The sequence below is a fragment of the Coffea arabica genome, chromosome 6e (assembly GCF_036785885.1).
Source record: "Coffea arabica cultivar ET-39 chromosome 6e, Coffea Arabica ET-39 HiFi, whole genome shotgun sequence".
Lineage (NCBI taxonomy): Eukaryota > Viridiplantae > Streptophyta > Magnoliopsida > Gentianales > Rubiaceae > Coffea > Coffea arabica.
Window position 1 is genome coordinate 7,352,313 of NC_092321.1, and position 23,676 is coordinate 7,375,988.

At 36.9% G+C, this 23,676-nt stretch overlaps 3 protein-coding genes and 1 long non-coding RNA gene across 5 annotated transcripts; 2 read left to right on the forward strand and 2 right to left on the reverse strand.

Annotated features, from left to right (window-relative positions):
• The first annotated feature begins 1,155 nt into the window (after window positions 1–1,155).
• On the forward strand, window positions 1,156–4,854 carry LOC113696060 (uncharacterized). Of its 2 annotated transcripts, none has more exons than XM_027215385.2 (6): window positions 1,156–1,493; window positions 1,588–1,755; window positions 2,096–2,333; window positions 2,611–2,793; window positions 3,416–3,684; window positions 4,479–4,854. In XM_027215385.2, exons 1-6 carry the CDS (start codon window positions 1,239–1,241, stop codon window positions 4,638–4,640), a joined length of 1,275 nt encoding a protein of 424 aa, XP_027071186.2. In that variant the 5' UTR covers window positions 1,156–1,238; the 3' UTR covers window positions 4,641–4,854. The 2 variants fall into 2 exon arrangements, with proteins under 2 accessions (XP_027071186.2, XP_071910948.1); XM_072054847.1 differs by having other exon boundaries at window positions 1,316–1,493; window positions 1,602–1,755.
• A 2,031-nt stretch (window positions 4,855–6,885) lies between these two features.
• Window positions 6,886–10,350, forward strand: LOC113696061 (protein PGR-like). The gene is made up of 5 exons (XM_027215386.2): window positions 6,886–7,232; window positions 7,342–7,455; window positions 8,158–8,380; window positions 9,019–9,267; window positions 9,987–10,350. The coding sequence occupies exons 1-5, from the start codon at window positions 7,087–7,089 to the stop codon at window positions 10,116–10,118; spliced, it is 864 nt and encodes a 287-aa protein (XP_027071187.1). The 5' UTR covers window positions 6,886–7,086; the 3' UTR covers window positions 10,119–10,350.
• Window positions 10,351–10,521: 171 nt separating this feature from the next.
• On the reverse strand, window positions 10,522–11,187 carry LOC113696062 (uncharacterized). Its single transcript, XR_003449663.2, has 2 exons — window positions 11,046–11,187; window positions 10,522–10,723 (listed from the first exon to the last, which is right to left on the reverse strand). It is a non-coding gene; the product is annotated as an uncharacterized lncRNA (long non-coding RNA).
• Window positions 11,188–14,820: 3,633 nt separating this feature from the next.
• LOC113695769 (serine/threonine protein phosphatase 2A 57 kDa regulatory subunit B' kappa isoform-like) lies at window positions 14,821–18,738 on the reverse strand. Its single transcript, XM_072054848.1, has 3 exons — window positions 18,353–18,738; window positions 16,308–17,488; window positions 14,821–15,787 (listed from the first exon to the last, which is right to left on the reverse strand). The coding sequence occupies exons 2-3, from the start codon at window positions 17,469–17,471 to the stop codon at window positions 15,431–15,433; spliced, it is 1,521 nt and encodes a 506-aa protein (XP_071910949.1). The 5' UTR covers window positions 17,472–17,488; window positions 18,353–18,738; the 3' UTR covers window positions 14,821–15,430.
• Window positions 18,739–23,676: the final 4,938 nt, after the last annotated feature.

Consider the following 23,676-nt stretch of genomic DNA (forward strand, 5'->3'; position numbering starts at 1 on the left):
ATGCACATTGAAAGCATGTATAGGAGACCAAAAAGATATGGTAGCCCTAGGCTAGAACAAGGAACTGTTGCCATCTCTCAACTTCTGGCTACAATAATGTTGAGTTCCGAATTTAAAAAAAAAAAAAGGTTGGAAAATGTGATTTGTCCTACTTAATTATGGGAGTGAAACTGACGGTGCATGTGCTAATTTACAAGGCGCGAAGAAAACTAGTGACACTGACCACCTAAAATAATATTTTGTCATAACTAAAAATATTAAAATTATAAGTAAAAATCATTTAAAACATTACTCACATTTTGTAAAATAACTTTTTTCGGCCCTCACTTTTAAAAGTGTAATTTTACGTCCCTTACAGATTCATCCTACCTAGGTTCCGACTAGTTTTTAGTCGGAATCCACCACGTGCCTTGCACGTGATTATTTTTAAGGGGCAAAATTATCAAATTAAAGTTTACATAATTCGATCCATAGTCCCTCACATTTCGCAAAATGAATTTTTCGTCCCTCACATTTCACAAAATGGAAATGTGAGGGACAAAAAAATTCATTTTGTGAAATGTGAGAGACGAAAAAATTTATTTTGTAAAATACGAGGGACTATGGATTGAATTGTGTAAAATTAATTTGATAATTTTGTCCTTAAAAATGATCACGTGCAAGGCATGTGATGGATTATGGCAAAAAACTAATCAGAAACCTATGTAAGGACCAAATTTGATCAATATGAATTTGTAAGAGAGACGAAAAAAGTCATTTTACAAATGTGAGAAACATTTTGAACGATTTTTCCAAATTATAATTGACATTTCATCATGTTACATGATAAACAAAATTATTTTCTGAAATATTGACAAGTACCTTAATGATTTACTCCTCAAAAGTTATCTGGATATATATATATATGATCCAGTCATCGATAACGTCTAATCAATATGAAATTTTAATAAATAATGAATCCACCGTATAATCATCAGACCAAGCTCCCACAAGTATTCGTTTCGGTTCCTTACATCAAACCGGAAAAGAGAGTTGGGTTCCAGGCAAGGGGTAAGTCATGAACTTGGGCTTGGAATTAGAGCCCAAGGACAAACAAAGCCCAAGGCCCTCTGGCCCCGATCGAACTTCCTCCTGTTGCCACTGACCAATTTCCGCTCTCCCGTCTGCCTGCTAACGGGCGTTCAAATAACGAACACCTATCGGTACCGGCCGCTAAAAGCCTACAAACAATACACCAGATGGAAACCTCCCCATCTTCTTCAGCTGCTGCTGTACAGTCTCACTTGCAAACCCTAACTTCCCGAGGTTGGTGCTTCAAACACGTCGATCAAGTCCAAGCTCTAGTAGCAGCTGAATTATCTTCGCGTCTCACCCTGGATTCTGTCGAATCGGCACTCCTCAACATGGACTTGCGATCCATTGGGGGGAAATCTTTGCCTGAACTTTCCCATCTCCGCCATGCCTCGCATCTACAAGGCCCCAAAGTCCTTCAGGTAAACCATATAAGACAGCAGGATCCTAATTTTTTCTCGCCGCCCAACCATCCGTGTGTATTTTTATTTTTATTTTTATTTTTTTAAATTACAGATATCTTCTGTTAGAGATATAGGTAAGAGCAATGTGGCTGAGAGTTTAGGAAATTCGAGTAATAGACGCCTGCTGAGATTCAACCTTACTGATGGCCAAACTGAAATAGTTGCCGTAGAGTATTCTCATCTGTCATCAATTCCAGATGACGTAGTGCCTGGCACTAAGGTATATCATTTCATTTGTCTCTGTCATTTTGTTTGCTTTCAGATTATCTCTCAGTTTTGATGCTTAGATATGATTTCTTTGAAAAATTTCTACTCTACAAGAATGCACTGGCTTTCAACCAATGTCTTACTTCATAATTTGGAAATTGCTGTAAATAAGTGATTTAGGATAATGCTGTCAATAAGTGATTCAGGAAGCCCAAAAAAAAAGATTCAGGAAATGCTGCATATATGGGTTCCTCCCTTTTCATTGGCCTTTTGGTTTGGGGAATGGGGGAAGCTGTTGGCAGTGTTGTTGTTATAACTATTTTTTTCTTGTATTTTTTGTTTATTTTTGGCAGGTTCTGTTGGAGAATAATGCCAAGGTTCGCAATGGAATTGTCTGCTTAGATGCCAAAGTGACGAGAGTTTTAGGAGGTCGGGTTCAGTCACTGTATGAAGAATGGGAGATGAACCAAAAATATTCAGCGTTTTCACGTTCAGCCTTGCGACCATTGAATGAAACTGCAGCTAGTTGCCCTCCACGATTTGAGAAGTTCCAAGTTGGTGCATCTTTGCAACAGCAGAGCAGAACTTCTCGTCAGTTCTATAATGCTCTCTTTTTTTTTTTTCTTTTCCATCTCAACTCTTCTTGCTTTGTTTTTTAGTTTCCAGTATCGTGGATTTTTTTTTTTTGGTGGAAAGTCTCCTTTTGAGGAATACACTTGAAAGGAATCTTTTATTGACTTATAATAAATGACTGACTAATGTAATATGCGCTCAAAATTTTTTGCAATTGCATATGCAGAAAGGTTCAACTTTACGTCAAACAATTAAACTCAGTGCGATCTCTAACCTTGTAATTCCTTGGTTATAGAATATTCCAGTAGTAGCCTGGGGACCGCTTCTGAAATTGGTGAAAGTTCGACATCAAGGCAGATGAGTGAATCTCAGAGCCGCAGCGTCATAATGGATAGCCGGCAAACTGAAGTACAGCCGCCAGCTCGTGTTGAAAATGCTGAAGATAACTCCACCAACTTTCACGCAAGGCAAAAAGAAGGTGGGGCGTATATAACCTTATTGCTGATATAAGAGAGGCCACAGGAGGTTTAGTTTCTTTGAGATCCTGAGTCTAAGAATAGTTAGCAGTCAGATGAACATTCATGGAAATTGTGCAAACAAGCAACATACCAGAAGCTCAGTAACACCTTTTTATGAATGTAGGACCAACATGGGATGGTAGGCAGATATAGATAACAGAATGAAGTTGACAGTAAAACGTTGAGTTAGGTAATGAACCTTAGCAAAGTAGATCTAGCTTTGGGTCCAAAAGAATAGTTTTAAAAGGTTGTTTATGGGTTGATAGATCAAACGGAGAACAGTATTTAAAGTCATTTTTGGGTTTTGGATGGTCTTAGTCCAGTATAGGTCTTCGTCCTCCAAAACATGATAAGTTTGAGGTCTAATAATGGAGCAAGAAAAAGAAGCCAAGAAAGTGAGCTAGAGAACACACCTTATCCAATATGCTTTTCTTGGAACCTCCCTCATTTATACAATTAATGGGTTAAAAGGAGAAACAGAGATCAATATATTGTGATGCACATTTCTGTATCTTATGGTGTAAAGCTCCTTTTGTTGTTAGGACTGTTTATTTATGTGAGTATATTTTCTTGTGACTACAGTGGCTGAATCTATCCCCGTTCAAAACCAAGCAGCTGCTCAAAAACTCCTCCAGAGAATGAGTCAGCCCAACCATGATAATAAGCATTTCCGGGGGAGGAGACATGGGAGGAAAGAAAAGGAGGAAGATACTGCAACCCTCACTTTAGATGAGTGGGAAAGGAGAAAAACCGGGATAAGCAGTTCAACAGCACACAGCCTAGATGATGTCAGCCTAGATGAGGACCTTGCACGACAGCTTCAAGAGAAATTTGATTTGGAAGATGTTCATGTAAGCATATTTTTTAAATCTGTATTATCTTCAGTACGGGCAGTTTGTCTCAAATATTAGTTGTTTGTCTGTTGTTTTTCGTACTTCTCATGAAACAGCCTCATTATAGGCTTTTTTTCATTTTAGGAGTTTGGATGCCTTTGTTGGAGAACATATTTGAGACTCGAGAGGAAATTGAGATGTTCTTCTGACAGTGTTTTTGTCTACGTGGTTAATGTTTTACTTACAGAAAAAGTGCTGCTTGATAATTCAAAAGGTTTTGGGTCTCTGAATTTTGTAAAATGGATTGTAGCAAAGCATGGGCATTGAAGCTTTGCTTTAACTTTTTATATGAGCGATACATGTATATGAATGTGTGTGTGTGTGTCTCCGTATCCATGTACGTCCTTACGTATCCTTGGTAAAAACTGAGAAGAGTTAGATATATACCTTCTCTGCATTAATTACATCAGAAAGCGTGCCTGTTATCATCTTTTACTTCTGATTCTAGCATAGATAACAAAACCAATAAGTTTTAGACCTAGAATCAATTAACAAAATCTTATTTGTGTTAGGTCTAGATTAAAACCTTTTGGAATGAAAGAAAATTGTACTCCATTTTGCATATTTACTCTTTATCAACCATAATATGACACTGAAGTGATAAATGTGAATCAATAAAATTAGGTGTCCATAAAGAAATTCAGATTTCTATTTACCACATTAAAATGAATATGATATTATCAGATATGACCATTTATACCATAAAAAGTTGCAGCTGTTCATCTCATTAACATTATTTTTGACTTGTTCAGGTTCAGAAGAATCCTAATGCAACGGAGGCAGAGAATATAAGAATGAGCATGTTTAATTTTGAAAGAGATGATCCTAGAGCCCATGGTAGGATGGGATTTAGAGGCAGAGGTAGAGGTAGTGGAAGGGGAAGAGGAAGGAGTGGAGGCAGGGGAAGGTGGTGATTTTTCACATGTTTGGCTTCTCCTTATTGTTCTGAACATTGCTTTGGCTTTTGGTGATTGCTATGCCCAAGATGTGCGCATGCAACTCTGAAGAGACTTCTAACCTCAGGGTGCATACGAATTCATCTGTCGGAAGTGGCTTCTAACCTCAGCGTGCATAAGAATTCATCTGGTGTTGTTAACTTCCAACTTTTACCTGAATGGTCTTACCAAATGGATGAGAAATCTCCATGTCCTAGGTACTCCTTGCTGCCCATTTAACAGGTACAGATCTTTGTTGATCTAATTCTGCTTGATGATCAAGATTTAACTGATGCATTGATCAAGCGACTTGTGTAAATAGTACTATTAAGTGTAATCCGGAACATATTCCTCTGTCCAGAACAAATCAAAAGAAATAGGTGCTAACATGTCTTTCCTTTGTTTTCATTTCAAACATTATCTTTGTTCAGTTAAATCTTGCCGATGTGAGTAGATAACCTACTCTATCATAACTGTGTGATTGGAATTTTGATGGATGTTCTTGCAGAATTTTGACAAAATTCATGTTTTGATCATCAAATGGTTTTTCTGAAATGATGGTGAATTTTTGTGGTCGCATGCGATCCTCTGTCAGGTCCATTATTGAATATTTATTATGAGTCGTACTTGTTGCTCCTAACTGTAGTTCCTTTTGATAGAACAAGAATAGCTGAGTTGGGCTGGAAAATCAGCAGATCCTTTTAGTCAGATGTAAATGATTTCGTTTAAGCCAGCTTTAAGATTACTTTTTCATCTTTCCCTAACCATTACTACTTCCGCTTGGATAGGTAGCAGTTTTCTTGTAATCCTTTTCTTTTGATTTATAGATTTACAGCATATCTTTTCTTCAGGCTCTTAACCATCTCATGGTGCAATCTGAGATTAGGAAGCCGGGAAGTGCACTGCAATGGTTAGATTCAACACAGGGACATGGACTAAGTAGATAACCTTGTACCTCAATGTTACATTTGGTGTTACTTGTTGAAGAGTGGAAGAAGAAATGCAAAACTGACTGCCAACTGTCAAAATTTTGATGGATATTTTTGTCGTGTAAGCTAGGGCAGTCTACAACTAATCTCCAGGCTTCCAGTAGATTTTTGAAATTTCTATACCTTTTTGGGTAAATCAAGTTCCCTGTTTGAAGAATGTGTATGGTGGATTTAACTGCAGAATGCAGTTCACTCTTTAAACATGTTCTATATATATAAAAAAAAAAAGCGCCTCAGAAATGATATAAAGCCTAAAGGAGTGTTGTACATGCACAGTTGGAGATTTGGTCCTTTTCACCTATGCACGTAGAAGTTATATATGCAGCAACCTGTATATATTGCGTAATGTTCTGGGAATGGAGATTGTGAATAAGTTTTCTGCGAATGGATCTGATAGTTGGGGTATGGAGAGGGAAGGGATGATAAGGGAAAAAAGAGGTTGGTGCCCTGGCTTGCGCTGTTGGATTTGTGGCGGGAGCAGTAAAATAAAGCAAGCTTCCCATTCGTCATTTTACTTGCGGGACGGATTGGATTCCAGCCAATTATGTCTGGCAAGTGGCAATGAGGAGAGCCAAAACAAATTTCATGTAAAGAAGAAAGAAATGCCGGCCCGGCAAATTACAAAATGTGGGTTGAACAGCTCCAGTAACTGGGTGCACTTGGTTCCACAAGACGATTCAGGAGCCACTAATATTTTCTAGCATCATTCCTTTTTCTTTTTTTTTACGGAGACATGATAAATCTATTCTATCTTATATCAGGGAGAGAGGTGGACCTGAAGAGGTTCAAGGGTAATCCGAAGAGACTGAATCACCATCGGATTAGATGGATGTTCTATGCACCAACCAAGTTTTAATGCTTTGACCGTGGCTACCAGCCAAAGGCCGGTGGTTCTAGTATCATTCCTATTGATTTGATTCAATCAGATAACTAATTTTATTTGGTTTTTGAGGGTTGAAAGCATTAATACCCTGTGGTGTTGGTTTGAGTTAATCTCCTGCCATGGCAATTTATACCCACCCATCCAAGTCCCAGACAAACAAATTGGCACTGAACATGGGACCAAGGGGACTGAATTTGGGACGCAGGCCTAATCTGCACTCGTTAGGTGTAAATTAGGTGTCTTAACCGATAGGCATAATTTAGATGAGTACACGTAAGCGTCTGAAGGAGCGACCTGGATACTTAAAAAATCCGTATACTGTATTAGTAGTATTATACAGGGTACAATCATCGTACAGTGCAGTGCACATGACGCCGCCCGACGTTGAGGAGCGCCAAGATATGCCCACAACCCGACCGAACATAACCAATTAACCGAATTCGCCTCCACTTCTTTGGAACCGCCGTCTCATCTTGAGCCTCAGTAAACTACCGCAGAGCAGCAGCGGCCGGCCCGCTGAGTTGACTTGGAAGGGGCGGTAACAGAAAGGAAAATGGATAAGCAGATGATCCAACCCATAGTCGCTGCGTTCATTTCTTCAATAATTGCTTTTAGAGCTTATAGAAAGAAGTCACTTGACCTCTCTGGAGCTCTCGCTGGCTTTATTGTTATGACCCTTCATATTGCCGTCAATTTCAGGCAGGTTCTGGAACCTCGGAACTCTAATCTACGGATGCTTACTTTATTATTATTATTTGAATTAGGTGAAGTTTTTTTATTTTCTTTGTGGGATTGATGGAGTTTGTAGGTTTGGGGCAATGTTGCTTGTTTTCTTTTTCACTTCTTCCAAGCTCACTAAATATGGAGAGGAGACAAAACGAAAACTGGACGCTGAGTTCAAAGAGGGAGGTCAACGGAATTGGTAAATTTCCATCCTTCCAATATTTTCCTCTGGAGTATCTGTGCTTTATTGGCAACGACATTTTTATGGTTAACCACAATGAACTAAATTTGTGTGTTTTGAGAGTCAATTAGTTTTCAGTTCTTACTATTTACGGTAATGCTAACTTCATCACATCAGTTAATATGAGAATAGCAACCGAGGAAAATTGGTGGAGATTTGAGCTTCAGCTAGAATAAGGCTACTTACTGCTTATTGGGCAGAAGGATCATTGAATTAGATCAGGAAATAATTCCAAATTTAGAATAGAAGCTCGTTGCCTTGTCTTTCCCTATAATTAATGGAAGCTAAAGCATTACATATCAAATACCAATTCAAATTCAATGGATTTAAAATAGTGTTATTGTGTGATCAGGATGATTAATTTTCCCATTTTCATCCATTGAATGCTCTACCTTATACTTCTGTAACTTTTGGGGAAAGTGGTTTTCCACTCTTTTCAAAACCGCAAGTAACACGTTACTCTTTAAAAAGCTTTTGGGAAGAAGATGAGTTACAGTAGGAGATGCCATATAGGGGACTGGAAATCAAAAGAAAATGCTAGTAAGAATTTGAATTGAACAAACAGCTCGTACAGAGGAATTATAACGTTCCACTTGTTGAGGTTTTTGTGCTTAATCTTTTTCGTTTTACCCATCGTCTCTCCGGATCTCTTCTTTGCAGGATCCAAGTTCTGTCAAACAGTGGCATAGCCAGCCTTTTGGTCTTGGTTGCATGGAAGTTGACTGGTCATCAGGACAAGTGTCTCGATTCAAAAGAATCTGGCAGTATGGTGTATCTAGTCGGTGCCATCATTGGCCACTATTGCTGCTGCAATGGAGACACTTGGTCATCAGAACTTGGGATATTGAGTGATGAGCAGCCTCGACTGATCACAACCTTAAAGGTCAACTTGATTATACTTTATCTGATATCCTTCCCAGTCCTCCTGCTTCTCCTTTAGAATAGGATTTTATTTCATCTGTAGCCACAAGATGTGCATTAAGTGTTCCTTGATATTGTTGAACTCATTTGGTATCCCTTCTGGTATGTGGTACTTGCAATTTGACCCGGTTACTAATTGTTCTAATCAAGCATAATGATAGGCCTTTTCCAGTTATATTTCCTTCATTTTTTTCATAATTGGCGTTTTGATGCGCTAGTATTCAAAAAGTCTCAACTTAATCGGGATGAACTTGTTCTTAGATGTTAAACCTCCAAATATTGCAACGAGAAGATGTGATGGTTTGGTTTTTATCAGCTTTTAAGTGCTGGTGAATGCTTCGATAAAACCCCTGAGTTCTTGTGTTATCTAATAATTTGTGCCATTGGTAAATCTTCCTTTTTCCTCCAAACCTTCTTGTCTGGTTTGCTTTAGCAGGCAAATCCAACTCATTTTTTAACTTTTGAAGCTTGAACAACTGGATGTTTATGTTTTAAGAGACACAGGTTATGAAATAGTCTATGTGAAGCTAGTCTTCAGAATTGCAATTATTATATTTGAATCAGTTCTGTGGATCTCATCTTTCTCATCCACCATATCAGCCAGTTCGGAGGGGTACAAATGGTGGTGTGACCAAAGCTGGACTTCTAGCGGCAGCAGCAGCGGGCAGTGTCATTGGATTGGCATTTGTTCTACCTGGTTACTTAATTACAACATGCTCTTTGGATGTAGCTCTGAAGCAGCTACTTGTCATACCAATTTCTGCTCTGGCAGGAGTTTCTGGAAGCGTCATAGATTCTCTGTTGGGAGCTACTCTGCAATTTAGTGGATTTTGCAGTGTCCGCAATAAGGTAACTTCTTGGTGGTTTTACAGAACAAATATATGCGCTGCAGTTATGTCTCTGATGATGATTTTACCTCCGACGTTAGTCATGAGTTCTCGCTGCCTGTTAATCATCTTGATTTGTGACAGAATAAAACAAAAAATAAAATGATTTATATAAGTGCGAGATGCACCCACTATTCACCACACTCATTCCAGCTTGTACCTTCTTTTCTAACTCCCCTTTTAAAAGAATAGTATCTTTATCATGTTGGTTTTCATTTATTTTTGCTGCCTAGCGGAAAATGATCGTCTTGGAAACGTGTAAAATGGAAAAGGATTCAAATTACAGGCATTCAAATTACAGCCAGAATAAGAGTATGTCACCCCGCTAAATCTCATCCTCGTTCCTGTAAATTTTCGTGGCCTGAACCTCATCTCCCAGCTACAACCTACCCTGCTCCCATTTTCAAATGTTTGAATGGCCTTTGAACAATCAGTGCTTGAAAATTAGCACGGTGATAATGCAGTTGTAATTGGAGATTATGCCACATCATGCGTTTGAGGCATGAATTTGAGCAACAATTTTGGAGTCTAACTTTAGTTAACTCATGAACACAATTGTCCACGGTGCATGTTCTGGTTAAATTGATCAACATGTTGATCCAAGAATCTCCCTTTTTCAGGGATTCAATTAATATCAACAGAAATGAGGACTTCGATAAACTGATGCGTACTTTTGTGCAGGTGGTTGAGAAACCGGGACCAACAGTAAAAAAGATCTCCGGTCTTAGCATTCTGGATAACAATGCTGTGAACTTCGTCTCCATATTGCTAACTTCTGCCCTCACTTCCGTTACTTGCTCGTACATTTTCTGAACTCCTCCACTCAGCTCCTTGTGAGTGGCTGCTTTCCTTTGTCCTTTCTCTTTCTTTTAGGAGAGGATCGAATTTTTTTTTTTTTTTTTTTTGGAAAGAGGGGGGAGGGGGGTGGTTTAACATCCTGAATAGGTATCGATTGATAGAAAATCAGTCATTATGTTGCATCGCCAGTTACTTTATAATCTATCAGAAAGTAAACTAGATGAATGATGACTCAAAGGTTGAGCAATTCTGTATTTTTACAAGCTTTGTTACGAGAACCCTAAAACGTAGTTCCTTATTTTCCCGGAAATTGGATATAGGATAGAAGAAGGCCATGCTTGCAATAGAGAGAGAGTCGTGTAAACAACAGCTGTAAAATACTAATCCATAGAGAGAGCAAGTCACCATACACAAGCGATAAGTGCCAAACTCCACCGTCCCCTCTTCTGAGGGGTATCCCATATAAAACGGTTATTCATTGTACCAAAACGTTTTATTCAGTATATTAACATCAGATGAGATGAAGTATCCCATATAATCAGGTGCAGCAACAGCAGACAACGTCTAAGCAGCATTCACAGGTCTCGTAGCAGCAGAAACAGCAACATAATGCGAACAAACTGCACCCATAAATTAGCAAAATTAGACCATAGTTTTCACTTCAACCTTCCCTGTCTTTCATAAATACAAGAATATTCAGTGCCTAATACAAGAAATAGACTCTTCCAATGTACCCCAAAAAAAAATAATAACTCCATAGTAGTAATAAAAACTAGAAATATATAGACTAGTCAAAAAATTCATACACCGACATCCCATTTTCAAATTCTGAAGGGGAAAGAAAGCAGTAACGACTAAATGTAGGAAAAAGTCTCTAGTTGAGAAGATCAAGAGATTTTAAGAGCAAGTAAAAAAGAAAGTGAATCAAGCCCTAGGACAAACCAAGTATAAAGCACGCCTTTTTCTTCACGACGCCTTTGGAGGTGCTCCTGGTAAGACATCCCCTGGTACCCTGGTGCTCCATCCATGATTTTTTGTTTGTTTTTTGCTGGCTTTTCTTGCGTTACAGTTTCAATTGAAATTGGCAAGCCCACAACAGTGAACAGCTAGAGATAAAAGGAAAACTAGCCGGAAGGAATATGAAGATGGTACTACTACAGTACTACTATTGAGAGAGCAACAGTAGTAGCCAGGGGTATTAATAGCTAGTAAAGAGAGAGAGAGAGAGAGAGAGAGAGGAGGTGGGGACTGGCCCAAATTGACTGGAAATTCAATGGGAAATTTCCTCTGCCTCTCTCCGTATCTTTGATTTCTTTCCCTAGTTTCTCTGGATGGGTGTACCAAAACTGTGAACGGGCCAGATCACCAATGCCTTCGTTATTAAGCTTTTACCTTAGATGCTGCTCCCTCAGTGACGACGGGATTCAGTCCTACAACTACTCTCCCAAAAAATAAACGTATGTCTTACGTAACCCCAAAGAATTTTAAAAAAAACAAATTTTTTTTAACATTTTTACCCAATCAGGGTGAATTACGTATCCATTCATTTCCTCCGTTTACTTATCTATTCGGTACATTTTTGAAAGCAGTTGTAGAATTTATGGCGTCCATCCATGGTTTAGGCTGCGTTGGAAGATTGACCTTTAAGAGATTTGAAAAGATTGTCGTTTAAAGATGGATATCATTTTGATTTGTAATTCATCAATGTTAATAATTGATGAATTACAAATCAAACGCCTTCCAAATAATCGAAACAAATTACATTGATTTAAAAGGATTTTAAATCTTTTATCAAATCTCCCAATCTAAATGCAACGTAACAAAACACAATTAGTTGCATAACTGCTATTACCAATATAATAGAATTTTCCTATCACATATACATAGAATTGATTCCTACTGGATATTTTTTGGAAACATGTATTCTAGCCATCATATTGACCTTTAAAGATTTTGACCCAGACAAAAAGTGACAAACCAATCAACAACTGAGGGAAATGGATCAAACTAAAAAGATGGATCCATTTCCTTTTTGTTTCTGTTTTTTTTCCCCCCGCTGGGCAGGAGAAAGATTTATTAGACACCCGATAACATCCCATTAACAACGCACAAACTTTATCCAATAATAAAAGGCAGCATTTTTTCTTCACGGCGTCTTTGGAATGCGATGATAGTAAAAGATTGTCTTGAGATAGTTGTGCCTCAATGTCCATGTTTTCCCTTTTTTCTTATTTTTAAGGGTTCGTCTCTCCTACACTGACAGTGTATACACTATCAGTGTAAAAAAAAAAATTGAATTTAAATCAAAAAAGTCTAGGTGGCATCAAATAATTTCGAACCTATCGATCACTTGGAATATCTTTATAGATTATCCATCAACAAAATCCTGACATCTGGGCTTGTGTTCGATATGTGTCTTTTGTTTATTACTAATTTTTTTATACCGGCTGGCCCCTCCCCACTCTAATGAGGTTCTCAGTCCATCACATGGAGCTTTGCTTCCATTATCCCTTTTTTTTTTGTAAGCAGAATGACTCGAACTCGAGACCTCTTGCTTACACTCCCTCCCCCCTCCATTATCCCGTTTTTAAAAAATTAATAGATCACATTTTTTTTTTTTTTTTGAAAGAACATGCAATGTTACAATAAACACATTTCAAAAATGTTTTACATAAAAAAAATTCCACCCTCTCTTTCTTCTTCCACCCATCACCTCCTCTCTCATACCACCGCCCCTTCCACTCCTTCATCCTATCTCCTCTCTATTTCTCCCCCTGTTCTTCTCCTACCCTCCTTATCTCCCTGTTACCAAATCAAAAAAGGAAAAAGGAGGAAGAGAAGAAGGAAGGATAAAGAAGAGGAAGCGAGGAAGAGAGAAAGGGTACAAGGGAGGAGGTAGAGGAAAGAGAGAGGAGAAGGGTGGTGGTATTGCTGGGGGTGGAGGAGTAGCGGTGATGGGTGGTTGTAATACGGGAAGATTAAAAACATTTTAAAAATTTAAATTTTTAAAAATATTCGAAATACAATTTTAGAGTAAAAATTTTTAGTATACAATGTTACAATAAAATTTTTTTAAAAAACACCTAATGTATACAAACCTCACCTAATCCATACGGACAACCACGTTGTTTTGTATGATATGGTTTTCATGGTTGCTTTGGTCCCCATTCGAATTTATGAATCAAACCATTATTATGAATTCTGAAGATTTTTGCTTTCAATAGCAAATTCTGATTTCTTTTTTTTTTTAAAGAAAATAAAACCGAAAAAAAAAAAAAGAGGGCTGAAGAAGAGCAAGGGACGCGCTTGGCACTTGGCACTCAATCTGTCTCTTTGAGCAGTTCAACTGGATGGTGCATGTGAAGTGGTGATCTGTACATGCACGTCATGACGTTCACGTGAACAATTAATTGCAACCAGTCTCCACACATAAACTCTCTATTTCTTTTTTATTTTATAAAACAATTTTATAATTCAGTCTCGCAAATCTATACTATTAACGACGGAGATACATCAAATTAGCAAGCACCAAAATTAATAAATTTATAATTCAACAGATACATTAGATTTAAAAAAATGGCACCACGAATTGAAACCTCAAAATATATATTTTTTAATTAGATGAATCACTGCACCTCTTTTCCGTGCATGTCTTGAACTGCCAAATCTGATGTAAAACAAATTTGGCTTACGAAGAAAGTTAGATGTGTCATAAACTCTCCATTTTGATCATAGAGAGATTATGAATAATAGGTTTGCTCAAAAGTAATACCAAGCACTCTTTAAATGAGGGATAAGGTACGGCGCCAAGTAATCACTTGTTGATTTGTTTAGCGTAAATCCTCCTCATTCTTGAAATGTAGCAGTAGGGAGGTCCGTTTTTCTATCTGTTCCAAAGCTAGGACAGGTACAATAATAATATCAACATCTTCTAGAATTCTGGTACACACCTGACGTTAGACTCTCTCGTTATTTCGGACAAGGAGCACGGACGGTTGAAGGTGCAATCGTCCCTGACGGTTTTGACCATTTTCAATAACGCGTAACTTTGATTACGCACGGCGTAACTTTGTTTGCACAAGGTGTAACTTTAGTACAAAATTTTGCGGGCCCCACACACGATGTGAAAATCGATGCACAACTTGTTATCTGGACCGCACAAAATTTTTTGACCATATCATGACCAAATTTTTTGACCGTCCCTGCCCCATTTCCCGTTATTTCTTATTCACACATTGCACTGAGATGACAGTTGAGTCTAAAAAGAGTTGTGGATGAGAATAATGCAACACAGGCCGATGAATCACCCCTTTAATTTTTTTTTTTAAAATAAATTCCGGAAACAATAAACTCAGGAAGATGGATCACTTGAGTCGATTCAGCAGATGGATTGTGTGGTGCAGCCTCGAATCGATTGGAGATCCCTGCGGCTATTGGACCACTATTTGGCAGAGCTGCAGTTAGACCACAGATTTTCTTGTCCATGCAACAGATGGGTAAATTGGGCTTGATGTCTTCCCATTTTAAAACCATCTTATTCGCATCAACTCTCTTATATTAGATTTTAAGTCATCTTACGGCCCAACTGAAAGTGCTCAAGTCATCTTAGTCACTTTAACCTTTTTTCTTTTTTTTTGAAACTCAGTGCTAGAGTACCTGGTTAAGGAAAGAAGGGCATTTGAGAACCGACAAAAGCCTAAAGGAGAAGTATACAACATGGTGTTAATAACTTGATATTGATTTAACATTCTGAACAAAGTTGTTCCTCAAGGGAAAGGGTTGAGCAAAACACAAGTTTCCATTTGTCTATGCAATCTCACGGACCTCTACTTCCACACCAATGATGAGCTGAACTGTATAGTATGATTACACATGCCATGCCAACAGCCTTCACCACAACAATCTGGAATCTCAGCCCTCAACCACGATCAGCCTCGCAACTTAATACATGTAGATGTGATATTATAGTATATATCAGTGCAGGCACTCATCTTTGGTATCACCAATAACGGTTACAAGTGACAACAATTTCTGAGGAGGAAGATAAGGTTTCCTTGTAACCCCTAGGGAAGGGGAAGGGTAGCTTATCAGAGCAAATTACAAGTGCTGTGAACACTAAGGAAGCAGTGAGTTGCAGTCATCCTTAAAAACAGCTTGAATTCACATCATAACACAGAAACAATTTGTTGACATCCCATATAACAGAGCTCCAAAGGGATATTATGATAATCAAAGATCACCTGTATATATTGCGGAGCTAGTTTTATCCTATTCATTTTGTCTCCCAGATCCTATGCAAACATAAGAACAGGAGTCCATCTCATCAATTAGTAGCTAACAACACAAGAGGCTGATTCTCTGACTCCTGAAATGCTACTGACTATTGATTGGCAGCTAGCAGCAGTTTCAAGGCGTTCCCAAGTCATTTTCCGCTTCTCAGCAGCCAAGCTTGACTTTGAGTTTTCCTCCTCCACCTTGTTTTGGCAGGCAAGTGCCAGTTCTTGATCCATTTCAGATAAAACCTTCCTTAAATTCTGTGTAAGGTTTAGAACTGTTTTATTCCAGTGGTTCCGGCTGTTCCATTCCAAAGCTGAAAAGGTCATAGGCATGATAACATGTCTGTTATGTGCAATGAGATTAAGCACATGATCATTGTTCCACAAAAAGTGTGCTCTCTCAGCTACCTGGACATCATCAAGAATAAAGAATTCAGGTTCAGAATTTTTCCCCATTTTACAGTCTCCTTCAGCTTATAAGAACTTGAACAGGAAATTTAGATTCTTCGATAAAAGCTATAGCTGACCTAGGAAATAAACAAGGCAAAAAGTTTTAACCGTTTAACTAACACCATCAGTCCGTTTGATAGAGTTTATGGTACTTCTAAAGGTAAATTAGAAATCCTGCCTCATTTGTTTACTTAGTTCCTGATGGAAGACAATGAATAGAAACAACCCTTCCGTTGCTTCTTCTAGGTAGCCCTTTTCCATTACCTTTTCTTTGTTGTCTATCACGTTTATTTTCTCATTGTCTAGTTTATTAACATCCTATTCGGGATTTAGATTTCGCTTTTGATGTCACAAATCACAATTTATAGCACAGATCTTTTCCTCCATCTAACTCCTTGTGATTAATAATACCCTTATCCAATGAAAAGAAGGAAACCAGGGGTCTAAGCCATGAGAAATTAACATCAGCAAAGTTTACCTGAAAGTGGGAGCTGTTGAGGCAGCATGACATACGCCGAAACAACGGCACCATGATCTTCTCAAAGTCTACCATGCTAATCATTTCCAATAGCTCTTCTAACTCACTTAAAAACATCAATTCCTTCTGACTACTTGTTACAGGCCAGTATTTCAGAAGCCCCTGTATCACCATTACAGCCAACTTTTGCTCCTTTTCAACAAACTGTACAACACAGTATGCCAACTGCTGATGATAGACACCCAGTGATTTTGGTTTATGTAAAGGAATTAAAGCCCTGGAGAGGAACACTTTGTGCTCCTCCTTCAATGGTAAAGCAAACCCACTTATTACACTCCCAAATACCTCCAGTAGCTCAGCAATTCCATTATGTCGTTCAGTCTCGAAAACAAATCGGTAGAATATATTGCTTACAGCCTTTCTGATAAAAGGCCTGTGCATCATGAACTTTCCATAAAGACGATGCAGAATTGATTTCAAACAATCTCTTTCTCTTGGATCCTCAGAGTCAAATAAATCAAGTATCCTTATAATGAAAGAGTGGTCAATGTACTTCTTAGCTAGCTTTGCATCGAGACTATTTTGATTCAGGACTCGGAGAAGCAGGTCATAGACAAGCTGCAAATGGGACCAAGCTGGATCAAATAATGGTTCTTCTTCTTCACTTTCACCACGAGGAACATGAGAGTGATATCGGGGTGGAAAGTCTCTGAACAAGTTAACCGCGCACATTTTGCAAATTGCAGCAATTGCTGATTCAGTGAATTTTGCAGAACCTGAAGCAACAAAATCACCAAGTTCTAATAATATCTGGTGTTTAAGGTCTTTCTCCTTGGTGTTCTTGCCTGGATCGCTGAAGTCATATACCAAACAGCAGAGATTTAACTTACTCACGAATAAGCTCTGTTTATCAGCGTTTGGAACATCTTTAAAAGGAACATGAGGCTCGACCAAGTCCCCTCCAGCTATGATGCTAGCAGGAAAAATTGCCCAAGACTTCCTCTTTACTACATTCAGTCTACTCGATATCACACTGCAAGTGTTGGTAAATTGGATGCCGTTGTCTGAATTTGGACTAGTGTTGCAAGAATCACTTCCAACAGAGGTTAATGAATCAGATTTTAATGACTTCCTAGGGAGTTTAGCTAAAATTTGCTTAAGCATAGTAGCAGGTCTCCAATCTGGAAAGTTAAAAGAAACCAAATTAAGAGAAAAGTACTTCCAATAAGATATAGACAACTTCAACAATGTAAATTCTTGACTGAGAAAAGCAAAAGCAACAAGGAGTTATATTAGATTTGCGGAAGAAACCTCGTTTAATCAAAGTCTTCCAATTTTAAACAAGCAATTAAACATATCTATTTGCATTACTCTCCCCGTTTCTGCAACCCAGCTCAATTAGTTCAACTTTCCTAACCTGTACAATTAAACACACTACACTAATACACCTCTAAGCTCATGAATTCTACCTATTTGCTCATAAAACTAATTATAATAGATATCCAAAAGTTTTCATAGTTTAAAATGGGCACAAATAAAGGGGAAAAAAACGCTGGTGCAAACAGATCAGTTAGAGCTATTTCTCAAATTGGTAGTAAAGAAGTCAAAGATCAGGCTCTAACCAACAAGCTTCAGCACATTCATGAGCAATTACATGTATACTAATGTACGTCTAAATTACAGATCTGGGAATTGGATTGCAGCAAGACAGAATAGTACAGATCCCCTTCTCAGCTCTCACCACCAGAAAAAGATGAAAAACCAAATCAAGAAGAAATCCCGGATCATATAACACACAAAAAAGATGAAGAATATTCCCAATAAGAGGGAAAAGAAAAAGGCCTTCTTTTGTTTTCCCTTTCCCATTTTTTGTCATTGTAAATGGGTTAAAATGCAACATAAACCAACCCCCCAACCCACCAAACCCCAAAAAAATGAAAACTTGAGCATCCAGCAAAAGTCAGTCACAACCAATCTTGGATTTAAAGAAAAGCATTAAAGAAAATCCGTACATACTTAATACAGTGAGATAAAAGAGAGAGAACCTGGGGCTTGTGGGTCTGCTTTGAGGAGCACCAGAATCAGAGTTGGACTGTGAAGAAGTAGAAAGATTCCTGAGACAATTGCAGCAGGGAGTGGTGAAGATCGAAGAGAGATGTGGTACTACTTGCGCCTGATGGCCTTGTGGTACTACTATACTACATGAGAGAAAAGAAGTAATCAAAGGCAATCAATCAAAAAGTTAACTTTCTTCCTTCTTTTTCTCTTTTAGTAGTAGCAGCAGCAGACTAAGGAGATATCAGACTAGCAATAGTTATACAAAAGAAGCAGCTAGCTTGTGAATGATCAAAGACATAATTATGAGGACGGAGGACCCATATCTGGGTACCAAGGAAACATTATTGTGTGTTTTTCAGTTTTTGGTTTGATTATGGGTACTTTTGTCTTCATCCCACTTGTTTTCATGTTCTAATCTGAACAACAAGAAGAAGGAACAATCCCTGCTAGCTAATCTATTTTTGAGTTAATACTACTAAATAGTAGTAGTAGTAGTTGAGTCTTCAGTGGGAAGTATGATATATTCCGTCTAAGTTTAATAGTATCATTAGGATTTAGGACTGCTATTATTAGTTTAATTGGTGCTCCATTTAGTTTTGTAGTAGTAGTAATGTAAATACGACTAGTGTCCTCGAATGAAGTGCTAAGCATGAGAGAGCAGGCCGGCATTTTCTCAGAAAATGCAGGCACTATTTTTCAATTGGAAATTGGTCTCTGACTCTCTGCATCTTTCAGTTACCCACTGCCCAGTCTTGATTTCTGTATCCTTTCACCATTTGTAACAAAACCACAGAGCACCAGCTCCAGACGGTAAAAATTGGAAATTGGGATCTGGGACGTGGGACTGGCTCCTTCTAGATTTTAGATACTCTTGATTCCTTTTCCTTTTCTTTTTTTTTTCTTTTTAACGCTTGGGAAGGGGATTGCCTTCCTCGTCTTTATTTTCCCTTTTGTCATACACCAGAACTTATTATTGCTTCTTGGGAAAGACAAGAATTTTTATCCCATTATGCAGAAAAGAAGAAAATCCTTTTTCTTATTTAAGGGTTTAACATGGTGGGTTTGAAGTTTAACTTCGGAATCTGCTTCTATGCGGAAGCCATGGAACTATTTTGCATACTATATACTTAGTGTACTATGGTTTTAACGGCTGAATTGGCAAGAAACATGCAACCTGAGTCCGCTCTACGATCTTCGTTGAAAACCTTTAGTACTAATTGGTTTTGTCGAGAATATACTATCATTTTCTGGCAATGATTGAATCACAGGTAATGATTCCATCACAGGGTTGCTTCACATTTTAAACAAATCAAAGATAACATTTTTCAGTTGAACAGGTTGGTAGTATAAGATGTTAAATTGTCCATGAGAATTAGAGAATATATTGGCAGTTGCTGCGTTGAAACAGACAGCTTCTGCTAAGTGTGTGTGTATATATATATATATATATATATATATATATATATATATATTAATAGATAATCAGATACTCGTATATGGGTGCATGTGACATTGTGATGTATGCAGATATTGTTATGTGTACACATGTTGGTCGTGTTCATGTTGCATTAAAAAAAAAAAAAGGGGGGCATACGCACAACTGTGCATATCTACATATCCATCTGTGTAATGTATAGTATGTGTGTGTGTATTCGCATACCTCCATATTTGAGCACATACTCATGTATGTGTGTGTGTTTGATCTATACGGGTATATGGTGTATATGAATAAACATGTGCATCTGTATACTCGTATAAAATATCTATGAACATTTACTGATATGAAAAGGGAAAATCATTCAAAATATCCCTTATATTTTATTAAATAATTTTTTTCATCCTTCACTTTTAATAAGATAATTTTACATCTCTTATAAAATCATGTCAGTAACTTTTGGTCCTAACCTGGGTTTTCAACTCTTTTTTACCCTAAATTTATTACATGACCCACATATGATAATTTTTTTAAGGGTAAAAAGGTTCTTAGATCCCATTTGTAATAAAACAAATGATTTGATCCATATTCGATTTTGCTTCTAAAAAAATTGAATATGATCTGAACTATATTTAACTTTTCTCCTAAAAAGGTGAGATCTAACCCAGTATATATTCATTTTTACCCCTAGAAAAGTAGGATCATCTGACCTTTTTTGTGTATAAAATTTAACCAAATACTGGTCACATGGTGATTTCAAACTACAAAATGGTCGGAAGCCTAGATTTGGACCAAGTTTTATTAACTTGAATTTATAAGCGATGTAAAGTTACCATTTTAAAAGTGAATAATGAAAAAAATTCATAGAGATACTTTTTCTTCAGGAATAAATGAAGGATATTTTATTTACCTAATACAAATAAGCTTTGGGGAGGGTTGGATTCGATGGTAAGGTGGGAAGGAAAAAAATGAAGTTCTAAAACTATTTTTAGATATCAAACATATTTTTTACCAATTTCTAGTTAATATAAGTTTTATAGAGAAAAATAAATAAATTGAAACATAAGAACGTGCATATGAATAAGTAATTTAAAATTTTGTTGCGACATTCACGATTCCTATACAAACGGATTGTTGTATATATCCTGATGGTTGTGTTCGTATTACTTCAACGCAATAAAGCGCCTATACTTAAAAAAAAAAAAAAAAAATGCCCAGAAAACTTTTAAACAATCAAATTTCTGCTGCTGCAGTGCAGCGAGCAATTCCTAGATAGCGAGTTGTATAGTGCTGATACTTTTATAATGACATAAGTACTAAATATTTATTTGTGCCCAGAAAACTTTTTGATACATGAGTACGTGTATTACAATACTCATTACAGTTATCTGCCATTACTACTTACTACATCAGCAATAGAGGCGTCAAAATGGGTAACTTGAACGGGTTTTGGTTGATTAAAATAGGTAATGGGTATAAGTAAGTCAATCCATTTATACCTATTTTATTAGATGGGTGTAAATGGGTATGTCAAAAAATGAATTGGATAACTCAATTACCCATTTACAACCCATTTATTTTAATTTTTTATAAACTCATTTAAATTCATTTTTGCAAATTAAGTTATTAATTTATATCACCCTTTGCACCCATCATTATTTTAAATATTTACTTATAATGTTCAATAAGCCTAATTACCAAATTTTTTTCATTCATACTCTATGTCGCAAAATTACATACTATTTAATAATTGAATAATAAGAATATAAAATTTTGAAATAAATATTATAAAAGTTGTAGTAAATCTTATATACACTGACAGTGTATACTCTATCACCGTTTGATTCATGACATGTGTACAAAAGTTGAATTTCAAATTCAAATTTTGCATAGTTGTCATTCATTCAACACTGATAGTGTATACACTGTCAGTGTAAAAAAGATTAATCATAAAAGTTAACATAAAAACTTAATCCAAAAATATTGAATCCCTAGCATTTTTTTCATATGTAAATTTAAATTTTTATTTTGAAAAGGTAGCAAAAGTGGTTAAAACTTATTATAAATTGGTAATGCTGAAAAATGAGAACAAACTAAGAGAAAATAAAATGGTAAGACAAAACTAACAAATAATAATAATAATGAAACAAAAGTAGTTAACATCATAACAAAATGAAAAATTTGAAAAAAAAAAAGAGTAGGGGAAGATAGGAGGTTTGGGGAAGACAATTTTAAATGGGTTAATTGGGTTTGATGGGTTACCCAATAATATTAAATGGGTATTATTGGAGTAACCTATTTATACTCATATGCAAAATTTTAAAATGTCCAAACCCATCTATTCATGGGTGGGTATGGATAAATTTAGTTAAATGGATTTGTTTGTCACCTATAATTAGCAATTAGCATTATGTTCTTCTAAGAAGAAACAGCTATGTTTGGACAGCAAATTTTTCGTTTGCATCGTAAATATATTTTTCAATTCACCTTTTTATATTTTCAATCATCTTTTTATTTCACATATATCACATCACAAAAAGTGCTACAGTAATTATTCAAAATAATTATTTGGAATAATACTCAAAATTCTCAAATTTCAACTAGGGCTTAGCAGCGTCATAGAAGTTTTTTTTTTTTTTAAGCGCCATAGAAGTTGATACAGTAAAAAGAATTAGCTGTAGAATCATGTACTGTAAACTGTAGGACTGAACACTCCTTTTACAAAGATGCTGAAAAGACGTGCACATTGGTTTTACTAGGCGACTGCTTTTTGACAGCTTGGTACATTGAATCAATTTTGCACCCTGATTATCACATAAAACACTACTTTTTGCCTTTTGACGACAGCCTTACTCATTCGGCTGTTTTCATTTGGCGCATGGATGATTGCCAAATGGCACAAATGTCACAAATATGTCATTCGAGGTCATCAAAAGCTTGCGAGTTTGCTTTAAACATTTGTTACACTTCACTTCCGTCTCCATCCCACGCCCAAAATATTAACCCACTGAATCATCAGGCGGCCGACACGTAGAAAGACTGCGAGGAGAAAACTAGCAGTACTACGTGTGACATAGGAGGAGGAGGAACCGGAAAAGAAAAAGGCTCCCACGAAAAAGGAAGAAATCAAAACAAATTGCACTGCAAATAGACTTCCCTAACATTTACTATTTTATGTAGCAGTAATTCGAGTTTTGGATAGAAAAGGCATTTTTCTTTTTTATTGACCCCTCAAGCCCCTTCTAGAAAACCTTACACCAAAATAATTCCTACACAACATGCAAATTATTCTCGCCCGCTTCGATTCTGATGATGCGATGGCCAAGCAATGCAACTTGCAGGTGAGAACTGCTCCAGAAAAAGGCAAAAATTGCATGTGAGAAAGCTATATGCAATTTGTATCCTCCCTTGAATTGATTGAAGATGCACATCATTGATTGGTTCCCGATCATGTGAAGTCTCATTAACAGCGAAATTTTCTTGTTGCCCACTGCAATTATATATTGCGTGCAGTTGGGCTTAATTTGCTTTTGAAATTCTAGTAACTACACGCAATATAACCGCAGTGGCCAACAAGAAATTCTAGAAAATTTGAGGACACCTATCTGTTATTTCTTCTGTCATATACTATCTGTTCAGTACATATTATGTCATCTAAATTAAATTAAATGAAAGGAACAAATGCAATTGCAGTGGAAATGGATTCCAGGTCAAATTTCTTGTAGTAGCTGCAGTAGGAACTCATCCGTAATATCCTCAAAATGCGTGCGTAAAAAATTAGCTACTGATTAATAGAAATGAATCATTGGTCGGTACAAAAATGAGATGGACCACACGCCCATGAGAACCAATAATATCACTAAAAGTAATAAAAAA